The following is a 12205-nucleotide window of genomic DNA, read 5'->3' on the forward strand; positions in this document are numbered from 1 at the left end:
ACTCGAAGTGAGTCAAGCCCCTCCAGCCAAACAACAGCGACTAGATTTTAACCGGACTGTTAGCCAGGGTCAGGGACAGATCAACAAAGATATTGCACGGTATGTTGTTGAAAACATGCAGCCTGTCTCTACTGTGGAGTCGCCGGCTTTCAGGCAGCTCGGTAGCATAACATGTTCAGGCGGCACACAGCAAATGGGACGAAAAACTTTTTCCAACTACTTGGATAAAGAATATTCAAAAACAAATAATATTTGTTTGTTAAAAATAATGGTTAGTTTAGTAGCCACAGTGACATTTCTGTTATATCTTACAACACTAATTTTATGCATTATAAAATGCATTACGTTGTATTGCTAGGAAAAATGCTGTTTTTTTTGTTTGTTTGTTTTTACATTTTATTTTGCACTCTGAATACACACAGCTTACTTTACATAAGTTGGTGACATGCAACTCTTAATTTGTTGTTAGGTTGAAAATTGCTCATAGGTTTCATTTTTAAACAGCATTTATACTTGTTATGTTTTTTTTGAATGCATATCATTTATGGTTGTCAATAATAGCAGTTTTTTGGTGCTGAGTTTCTCGAAATTGATACTGAATAATTCAGATTGCTTTCATTTATTTATTTCAAAATGTTTTGTTTTTTAATAAATCTGCATAAATGTCAACAATTCTGTGTTTTTCTGTCAATATGGGGTGCTGTGTGTACATTAATGAGGAAAAAAAATTAACTTAAATGATTTTAGCAAATGGCTGCAATATAACAAAGAGTGAAAAATTTAAGGGGGTCTGAATACTTTCCGTACCCACTGTATATATCCATATATATATATATATATATCCTGTCTCAGCTGTGCTGGTGCATTTAGCGTTTATACATGTATGGGATTGAAAATGAGAGAAGAAATGAGAGAAAATGGTTCCCCCCTAAGCGCTGTTCTCTGTAAGCTATGTGCACCTGAGAAATTTCATTCCTGCATCTGTCTGCTGCAGATTCTGCTGGGGGAGCTTGCATCCTTCTTAACTAAACCTGAGGCCACGCAGGAGAAGACAATTGTTACGGCTGACTGCTGCTATTTCAACCCGCTGCTGAGACGCATAGTCCGCTTCCTTGGTAAGCAATGCTTCGAGTTTTTTTTTAATTTATTATTCTTATGCAAATCGTTAATCTTTCAGACACAAAGCATCAAACTTTTCCTGCTACATTACAGTTTTTGGGTCTGTGTGTTTGTGTGCAAGCACCTTACACTACTGTTTAAAAGCTGCAAAGGCTGCATTCATTCAAATTACTGTTTTCTATTTTAAAGGAGTAGTTCAACCAATAATTGCAGAACATTTATTAACCCTCAACCATCCAAGATGTAGTTGAATGTGTTCCTTCATCAGAACAGATTTGGAGAAATTTTGCATTGCATCACTTCCTCACTAATGGATCCTCTGCAGTGAATGGGTGCCGTCAGAATAAGTTCAAACAGCTGATAAAACACCACAATAATCCACAAGTAATCCACATGACTCCAGTCCATCAGTTAATGTCTTGTGAAGCAAAAAGCTGCGTCTTCGTAAAAAACAAAATTAAGGGCGTTTAAGCTGTCGCTTCTGGCCAAAATGCTCTATAATAACACTTCCTCCAGTGAAAAAGTCCATCCTCTGTTGTCCTCTCACATCAAAATCCACTGACATATTTTCATATTTTCGATTGTAACTGGTGCTTGATCTGTGCATATTTCTCTCCTGATTCAGACAAGATGACTTTTTCACTAGAGAAAGCAATATTATGGATAGAGTATATTCGTATTTCAGCCAGAAGCAACAGTTTGAAATTAAAAACATCTTAATGATGATTTGTTTCTTACAAACTTGCACATTTTTGCTTCACAAGATATTAATTATTGGACTGGAGTCTGACGGATTGTGATGTTTTTATCAGCCATTTGGACTCTCATTCTGACGGCACCCATTCACCACAGAGTACCATTTATTGAGCAGCTCTTGTAATGCTAAATTTCTCCAAATCTGTTCTGAAGAAGAAACAAACTCATCTACATTTTGAATGGCCTGAGTGTGAGTAAATGTTGAAAAAGCATTTCTTTGAAATATAAATCTTTTGTAATGTCTTTAATGACACTTTTGATCATTTCAAGGCATCCTTGATGAATAAAATGATTAATTTCTTAAAAAACATTCGTACTGTCCCCCAAACGTTATCAAGCTACTTTAAATGGCCAAAAGTATGTGAAAATCCTCTTATAATTATCAAGTGGTTGATGAAATGGTTTCTTTCTCTTGATCTCAGGTGTGTATTCCTTTGGCCTCTTTACCACCACCATCTTTGCCAATGCAGGGCAGGTAGTGACAGGAAACCAGACACCTCATTTCTTGTCTACATGCCGCCCAAACTACACAGCACTGGGCTGCCATTCACCGCTGCAGTACATCACAGAGCAGCGAGCGTGCACCGGAAACCCTTACCTCATCACCTCCGCCCGCAAATCTTTCCCCTCCAAGGACGCAGCGCTGAGTATGTACTCAGCTGTCTATACAGTGGTGAGTACATCCAGGACAAGAAATCAAACATGACACAGCATACAAATAAATCACAGTCATCCTGTACTTCAGTAATGCTGATGTTTTAACAGACTGAAGAGATGACAGAGCTGACAATGATAATTCAGAATATTTGGTCATGACCCAGCTGAAAATATCATCTAGCATAGCTGGATTCTGATCTCCAGTTTAGCATTTAATTAACCAAAATACAATATATTTTTACAATATGTACTATATTACATGTTTTTTATTATACTTTCTAATGTTAAAACAGCTTCATATTTTTTAGATATTTTTTAAATTACATTTTTTGCTGTGATGGCAAAATCCAAATTACAATATCGTTTCTTGTTGCTTTATATTTTTGAAAGAAATTCAGAAATTCTATTCACAAGTGTAGCATTTATTGAATAATAATAATACAATAAAAAAAATTTAAATAACTTAAAATTCATTAAATTTTAAAAGTTTACAATATCATTTTTATGTTTCTGAAAAAAAGTCCTAATTCCTAATTTGGTCATCCTGCCTGTTTAGTTCTATTGCCTTTCGGTTCATTCCCTCATTTGTCTCCTGTAGTAGTTAATTAGCTCCTCGCCTGCTCTGTATTCCCTTGATTACGTTTGTTGTGTATTGAGTCTCCCTCCTCAGTTCATTCAACGCCGGATATTATTTGTGTATGCTGCTTGTGTTTCCCTGTATTTTGAATGGATCTTCATTTTGGATTATTAATCAATTATATATTGGATTACCTTCGTCTTTGTGCATCTGTCTTCTACACAATATCATTTCTTAAGACATTTTTGTTTTTGAAAGGAATTCATAATTCAATTCCCCAATTTAGCATTTCATTAATATACAGGGAAACAAGGTAATATTGTAAATTATTGTTAATGTTTGAAATAACTTATGTATTTATTTATTTATGCATTTTTGGCTGTGATTAGCAAAGCACAATCGACAATGTAAAGGCAACTAAGAAGTTTGTGTTATATAATCCTTAAGAAATTATCATAATGTGTTGATTTACTACTCAACATCCTTCTCCTATCATTAGCACACTTGAAAATGATTGTGCTGTTTAATGAAGTATGGAGACGGCAGTGCAGTGTCTTTTGCACTTGCTGAAGTATATAGTAGTGTGTTTAGGCACAACACAATTGCGTGAATTCTACCGAGGGGGCCCCCAAAACTCTAAACACACCCCTGCATTTGTATATCTTGTAAGTTTTTGTAAACTTTCAAGTTTATCAAAATTAAATTAAAAAAAAAAGGCCAAAAACAAACACGTTCCTCTAGAAACCCATTAGTCCCATTAGTGTTGTTCTTTTGAGGAATGAAGTCTATTTCATAAACTACTGGATCTAACCATCGCAGAGAGAAGTGGATGCCCAGGCAACAAGATGAGAAGAGCATTGTCTCTGATTTGAGAAACAGCTAAAAGCTCCATTGAGCAGCTCACAATAAACTCCGGCTTCCTCTGCAGCAGTGAAGAGAAGAGATGCTGCTGGCCTTCTGGCAGTGTTTTGAAGTAACAACACATGGCAAATAAAAATAAAAGGGTAGAATGGGCAAAATAACTTCAAGTTTAGTTGGCAAATGATTAGATGAGAGCATGATGCATGAATTAATCTACAGTACATTTGGGTGTTTGAGGCGTTGTATTGCTTAGCAAATAGACATGATAGATGTGCATTAATGCATAGCAATGTGTGTTTTCTGCAGATGTATATAACTCTGGTATGGAGGACTAAAGGCACAAGGCTGACCAAACCCACTCTCTGTCTGACTTTCCTCTCATTGGCTGTTCTGGTGGGCATCATGCGTGTAGCTGAGTACCGCAACCACTGGTCTGATGTTCTAGCTGGATATCTCACCGGAGGAGCCATCGCCGCTTTTCTGGTGAGAATCTGCCAGCCTTGGAGACCAATAAACCAACCATAGCCAGGCAGTTCAATGCATGCCCATCTGGGAATATACACTACCATTCAAAAGTTTGAAGAAATTAACTCTTTTATTCAGCAAGGACGCATCAAATTGATCAAAAGGGACAGTAAGGACATTTATTGTGTTACAAAAGATTTCTATTTCAAATAAGTGCTGTTCTTTTGAGCTTTCTATTCAGCAATGAACCTTGAATAAAATATATTATGGTTTCTACAAAAATATTTAGCAGCACAACTGTTTTCAACATTGATAACTGATAATAAGAAATAATTTTAAAAAATGTTTCTGGGGCAGCAAATCAGCCTATTGGAATGATTTCTGAAGGATCATGTGACACGGAAGACTGGAGTAATGATGCTGAAAATTCAGCTTTGCATCACAGGAATAAATTACATGGTAACACTTTACAATAAGGTTCATTAGTTAACTACATTAGTTAACATGAGCTAATAATTAACTACACTTATACAGCATTTATTAATCTTTGTTAATGTTAATTTCAACATTTACTAATACATTATTAAAATCTTGTTAACATTAGTTAATGCACTGTGAACTAACATGAACTAACAATGAACATCTGTATTTTTATTAACTAACGTGAGCGTAGATTAGTAAATACAGTAACAAATGTATTGCTCATGGTTAGTTAATACATTAACTAATGTTTAACTAATGAACCTTATTGTAAAGTGTTACCAATTACATTTTAAAATGTATGAAAAAAAATTAATTTTAAATTGTTATAATCTTTCATGACAAATAAATGCCGCCTCTGTGCGCTTAGAAGGCTTCTTCAAAAACATTTTAAAAAAGAGGAATGAAGTCTATTTCATAAACTACTGGATCTAACCATCGCAGAGAGAAGTGGATGCCCAGGCAACAAGATGAGAAGAGCATTGTCTCTGATTTGAGAAACAGCTAAAAGCTCCATTGAGCAGCTCACAATAAACTCCGGCTTCCTCTGCAGCAGTGAAGAGAAGAGATGCTGCTGGCCTTCTGGCAGTGTTTTGAAGTAACAACACATGGCAAATAAAAATAAAAGGGTAGAATGGGCATGATGCATGGATAAATCTACCGTTCATTTGGAATGTTTGAGGTGTTGTATTGCTGAGCAAATAGTCATGATAGATGTGCATTAACGCATAATGTACCAATGTGTATTTTGTGTTTTCTGCAGATGTATATAACTCTGGTATGGAGGACTAAAGGCACAAGGCTGACCAAACCCACTCTCTGTCTGACTTTCCTCTCATTGGCTGTTCTGGTGGGCATCATGCGTGTAGCTGAGTACCGCAACCACTGGTCTGATGTTCTAGCTGGATATCTCACCGGAGGAGCCATCGCCGCTTTTCTGGTGAGAATCTGCCAGCCTTGGAGACCAATAAACCAACCATAGCCAGGCAGTTCAATGCATGCCCATCTGGGAATATACACTACCATTCAAAAGTTTGAAGAAATTAACTCTTTTATTCAGCAAGGACGCATCAAATTGATCAAAAGGGACAGTAAGGACATTTATTGTGTTACAAAAGATTTCTATTTCAAATAAGTGCTGTTCTTTTGAGCTTTCTATTCAGCAATGAACCTTGAATAAAATATATTATGGTTTCTACAAAAATATTTAGCAGCACAACTGTTTTCAACATTGATAACTGATAATAAGAAATAATTTTAAAAAATGTTTCTGGGGCAGCAAATCAGCCTATTGGAATGATTTCTGAAGGATCATGTGACACGGAAGACTGGAGTAATGATGCTGAAAATTCAGCTTTGCATCACAGGAATAAATTACATGGTAACACTTTACAATAAGGTTCATTAGTTAACTACATTAGTTAACATGAGCTAATAATTAACTACACTTATACAGCATTTATTAATCTTTGTTAATGTTAATTTCAACATTTACTAATACATTATTAAAATCTTGTTAACATTAGTTAATGCACTGTGAACTAACATGAACTAACAATGAACATCTGTATTTTTATTAACTAACGTGAGCGTAGATTAGTAAATACAGTAACAAATGTATTGCTCATGGTTAGTTAATACATTAACTAATGTTTAACTAATGAACCTTATTGTAAAGTGTTACCAATTACATTTTAAAATGTATGAAAAAATTTTTATTTTAAATTGTTATAATCTTTCATGACAAATAAATGCCGCCTCTGTGCGCTTAGAAGGCTTCTTCAAAAACATTTTAAAAAATCTTACTGACCCCAATGTTTTGAACAATAGTGTAATAATACATTGCATTGCATGTACTACATCGCCGAATAGCTGGAATCTGCATCATAAAGTTGCACCATGAAGCCTTTGCTGGCTTTGGCAAGTATTAGCATCTAGCTAAATACATTTTTCTACAATTGAAAAAGTTCAAAGAAAACCATCAGGAACTCATCCACTTTGTTTGAGCAAGGTTTTGTGAACATTGCCAGTCCAAAAAGAATGACAGAAAACCCACCCCAAAATAATGAACCAGCCAGACTGCCACCTGGATTGCACACATCCTTGCATATACTATCTAGGATGGATGGATAGAGTGTGAATTGGGACACGGCCAAAGTCTCACGCCATGTCAGAGGGTAAAACAGGTCATTACTCGGAGCACATACCTGTTTAACAGCTAATACTAGTACTCAGATGTTTAGTGAATCTGCAGCTAATCCACTAGCTTTAGATTCCATCCTTCATCCTCTTAAATCAAGTCCAATCACAACCATGCCAAGGCTGAACATGCTCTGGGCATAAAGCCTTAATCCACAAGAGGCAGATCCTGCGTTGTCGTACTGTAAGTGCTTTGCACGTTTTTGGTGTCATTATTAACCCCTGCTCTTGGTTCACCTCCAGGTCACATGTGTGATCAATAACTTCCAGCAGACCCAGCCTCAGCTGCCACCCTTACCGCCCCCTGTGCACCCTCCACGCCTGGAGCCCTCGCTCAACATGCCCATGGTGACCATGCCCTGCGTAGAGAGTCCACTCGAAAAGTTAAGTGGCCCTCAGGTAAGGGTGACGGGTGGGTACATTGGACACCAAGAAGGCGTGGGAAATTTAAACAAGAGCTAACAGCTAACTGTACTGTCTAATATTGTACCTATTCTTCAGCTGAATGAGGTCTGCTGCCCACATACTTGGGGGTTTTAAATAGCCATGAATAACGGGATCATATATCCAGGATGTGGTAATACTGAAATATTATTGGCTCTGAAGAGGAGTATGGTGCATTGTTTTTTTCCTCATTAGCTCGGTTCCAAAAACTAGTTAGCAGCCTAACTAGACAGCATTTTAAGGCATCATAGGTGTGCTTCAGATGTAAAGGCTGCTCCAAAAAATATCATAGCCTCCTTGTATTTACCAGATTCTAAACAAGCATTGCATTTGCATGGGACTGATTTCCAAGGTCATATTTTTACTTTGTAAAGGCATTTTTTGTAATGACCTTATTAAATATGTTTATTTCAAATACTTAAATTTAACCAGTTGCTTCAATGAGTCACAATACTATAGACCAGGGGTTTTCAACCTGTGGGTCCAGCACCCATTAAGGGGGCAAGTAGCTGTTTATTCAGAAGCATACACTCAAGTGAAACAGCTATGTATAAAGATTTTGCAGGCAAAATCCACTAGAGGGGGCAATTTGACTAGTCTCCCAGCTAGTCAAGCGAAATCTTCATTGGTTACATTTACTGCAGATTTGGCAAAGCTGAGTTTGAGAAAAAAAAACAAAGAATACCAGAGATGGTAAAATGGTTAAACCGACTAAAAACAGGCTCAGCCGTCACACTAAATTTGGGTAGCTGTTTATATTTTTAATGTTTCAGTGTAACTAACACCCTGTCTACACCAGACACAGAGCCCATTGTAATCAATCGACACTACAGTGGCGAATGAAATTAGACGAAAGTAGGGGGCGGGGTGCATGTGGTTGAAAACCCCTGTTATAGATAATAACATTTTATCAACATCAACAAAAGCCATATTTATACTGCAGAGGTGGAACAGAAGCTGCATCTGACATGGCATTTATGTTTATTTACAGATTGTTTAATGCTGCTCAAAGGTGGCATACATGCATTTACACAACAACTGCATAATATAAATAGCCTGCAAAAAATGTCAATTATAAAATTAAAAACAGGAACTGTTACAGGGTAGAGCTGCAATATGATGACAAAAATATTGTAAATGTAGGGGCATAAAATAGGGGCATTTTTTGACACTTTTATCTTGAATTTGGGAAGCATTTTGGTGGCATTTTTGCCCAACCCACATTAATTTCTGACCCTGATTGCATCCAGTGAAATGTCACCTTGACCCTGTTCTCTCCCTTCTGCACTCTTTCAGAAATGCTTTGTTTTCTATCCTCGGCAGGTTCCAGGGGTTTTGTACACAGGCATCACATGACCATCAGCCATACCTGGCCCCCGCCCCTCCCGATGTCCTCATCCACTCACGTCGCTGCATCTCCAGCGCAGTCTAGACATGCCTTCAGAATATTCTACCTGTGCTCGCCCTAGACCCTCTCTCACAAGATCATACTCCACTCAGGTCTAGAGGCCCCCCTTACTCACCCTTACTGGCCCCTACTGGCTGACAGAGACAATGACAGCAATAGCCACTCATTTGGAATTGGGATTATTTTGTAATGACTGCGTTTCATATTTGTCTGAATTATCTGTCTCTCATCTGTTGGGTGGGTATTTTTTTTTATTAAAGGAAAGTGTTCCAACTGATAATAATCTTCCATCTTTGTAAATTTGCAGTGCATTTCCATTATTAATGCCAGACATTGACATATAAACATTCTGTGTACATTATAAAAATATTTTCTCATCTAACAGCCATACAGGAACTGAATATCAACTGTGAAATTTAAGATTTAAATTAACATCTACTGACATTTAAGAATGAACGGAAGAAAATCTATTCTATTTTTGGAAATATAGATTGGTAGGATGTAGCAAACTACTAGTAAGCATATTTGAAAAAGATTATTAGCACTATTTTTATGGCTAAGTATTTGAGTTAAGTATCCATGGAGCAAAATGTTATTCAGAAATAGGGTTATAGAGAATCAAAACTATGGCTGTACAGAGACAGTTTTCAAGACTATAATATATTTAAGAAAATCTCTGCACCTGTTAGGTGGGATGTAAAGAAGACAAATATGTACAGGATGTAGCAAATGTTTTATATCTTACATTGTATAAAATGTGAATGTTTTCCCTTGGAATTTGCCTAGAATTATTGGCAGGTTAAGTCAATTTGGTGATATAATCCAGAACCAAAAATACAGAGACTAAGGAATTACCTCAGGTTTCATCCTAAGGTTAATGGGAGACATCTGCCAACTGTCTGTGTCTCACAATAAGATTATATCATTTTTGTAAATAACTCTTTTTCACTTTTTTTTTTTTTGGCATTTTACATACAAATTACTGTGTTTTCATTAAACAACTACATTCTGTAGAATTTACTGAATGTGTTCAAGAGACTTATGTGAAAGATTAATTTGTGATTTTTTTTTTTTTTTGAGATTGTGAAACTGAACCGGTGGAAATATTCTGTAAAGCTTGTTGTCAGACATTTTTTTTCTATTGATGTTATTGGCTATTTTGTAAGCCAGCATTTTTCTACATACATCCACTGAAGTGAGATACAGCCTCTGTATGTAACATGGTGCTTGAATGTGACTGTTCAGGTATAGCCCTCCTTACATTTTGTAAAAAAAAAGAAACAAAAAAGTTCAATATGAGGATAGATGATTCTTGCAGAACAGCTTATTGTTAATTAAACATTTAAATAAAAGGAAATGGCTTCATTTTTTATATTGCAGCTCGCCCTCACAGTGCTGCTGCTTTCCCCCACATACGCACGACCAGAAGGAGCGGAAGCGGTCGACTGTGGCATAATAAAAGCTCTGCTGCTTTCGAGTCGTGTGTCACACTCATTCAGCGGCCTCGTTTCACTTCAATGGCTTTCAGCCTCACCCTGCTTCATTCTACTACGTTAATAAATCATTAGCTCATCCATGAACATGATTTCTGCCCGAGTCCCGTCGGATTGCGTCGGCTGTGGGGATGAAGACCACAACTCCCATGATTCCACACTCAGTCACTGCCTCATCAAACTACGCCTTTGTTTCTTTGTTTATTTTGAATACGCGCCCTCTAGCGACGAAAATTACATATTGTGCCTTTAATACAAGTACTGAGGCCTCTGGTTCTGTCATGTGATTGTGCATAAAGATCTTACAAATTCAAAACCTTATTAAAACAGTATATATACACTACCCGTTAAAAAGCATGTAATCTTAATTTCTTTTTAGTGTTTTTGAAAGAAGTCTCTTACGTTCACCAAGGCTGCATTTATTTAATCAGTACTAAAGCAAAAAAAAGTAATATTGTAAAATATCATTACAGTTTAAAATAACTGTTTTCTATTTTAACATATTTTAAATAATTTATTGTCATTTAATCCTGTCGTGGTAAAGCTGAATTTTCAGCATCGTTACTCCAGTCTTCAGTGTCACACGATCCTTCAGAAATCATTTTAATATAGTGATTATTCTAATATGCTTTTATTATCAGTGTTGAAAAAGTTGTGCTGCTTAATATTTGTGTGGAAACTGTGATACAGGATTCTTTTAAGATAAGTAGAACGATCAGAGGAAACATGTTTTGATCATTTTGATGCATCCTTGCTGAATAAAAGTAATTTCTTTTAAAAAGAAAATAATCTTTTTAAAAGTGTTTTAGGTGCAGTATAGCAGACATTGCAGAGCACTGCTGTTCTGTGTTATGTCATCTCAGTTGTCTGTTTCTACCTCTGGGCATATAAATGACAAGAAACTGCATCAGGCTGAGAAGTAGCTGACATAATGGCATAGTTTAGAGACCAGCCACCTTTTTCATTACGTCACGTTTGGTATTCATGCTATGGATAAGATTACAGATACCACAGTGTATTTGAAGCAGAACAATGTGCAAACACAAGCAGGGTTTAGAAATCTCATTTGCTGTCTGCTTACCTGGCGTGTTGTCATGTAGTGACAAGCCTTCTCTTGACAATTTATCTCTTCATCTTTCATGCCTCTGAGTATTTCAGATGAAGAGGAAGAAGAAGGAAGGTAGAGAATGGGGAGGGCCGGTGGGGTTATGGGTAATCCAAAACCACTGTTGCTTAAACTCCAGCCCATCCTTTCACTCTCTGCTTGTTTCATACCATATAAGGAAGAATCATCCCACCTGAGGCCAGGTAGACTCAAACTTATACTTGTCAGTGTGTGCTGAAGGTCTCCCAAACACGTTGTCTTGCTGTGAGCCTCCGTTTTGTTCATTTTCACAAGTCAACTGCCACAAGTCAATTTCACATATAGGATTACCTGGAGGAATCTGTCTGACCCTCTTTGTGACCTTACTTGAACTTTGACTTTTTGATTTTTCTTTACTTTGTTGCCAATGACAGCAACATCATTTACAATAATCAATTCACATATCTGGCAACCCCTGATTGACACACAGAGAAAAATGCAACATCTATAATCGCCCATGAAGATCATGTGTCAGTAGTTTACAGACCAGCTTATCATAGTTATCACCTGACCACTGTTTATTGTTTTATGATATCCTAAGGGTGACTTGTAGCAGTATAGGTTCACTTTAGTCTCCTGCTCTCTCTCTCTCTCTCTCTCTC

General features: G+C 36.7%; 1 protein-coding gene across 1 annotated transcript in view; it reads left to right on the forward strand.

Annotated features, from left to right (window-relative positions):
- LOC107551919 (phospholipid phosphatase-related protein type 5-like) overlaps positions 1-10262 on the forward strand; it is a 62780-nt gene extending 52518 nt beyond the window's left edge. Inside the window, exons 4-8 of the mRNA XM_016233699.1 lie at positions 995-1115; positions 2298-2548; positions 4277-4453; positions 7358-7497; positions 8882-10262. Coding sequence (XP_016089185.1) covers positions 995-1115; positions 2298-2548; positions 4277-4453; positions 7358-7497; positions 8882-8990 — 798 coding nt within the window. The 3' untranslated portion in view covers positions 8991-10262. The remainder of the gene's footprint in view (positions 1-994; positions 1116-2297; positions 2549-4276; positions 4454-7357; positions 7498-8881) is intronic.
- The last annotated feature ends 1943 nt before the right edge of the window (positions 10263-12205 follow it).

Source organism: Sinocyclocheilus grahami, unplaced genomic scaffold (assembly GCF_001515645.1).
Source record: "Sinocyclocheilus grahami isolate Dianchi unplaced genomic scaffold, SAMN03320097.WGS_v1.1 scaffold437.1, whole genome shotgun sequence".
NCBI classification, from domain to species: Eukaryota; Metazoa; Chordata; class Actinopteri; order Cypriniformes; family Cyprinidae; genus Sinocyclocheilus; species Sinocyclocheilus grahami.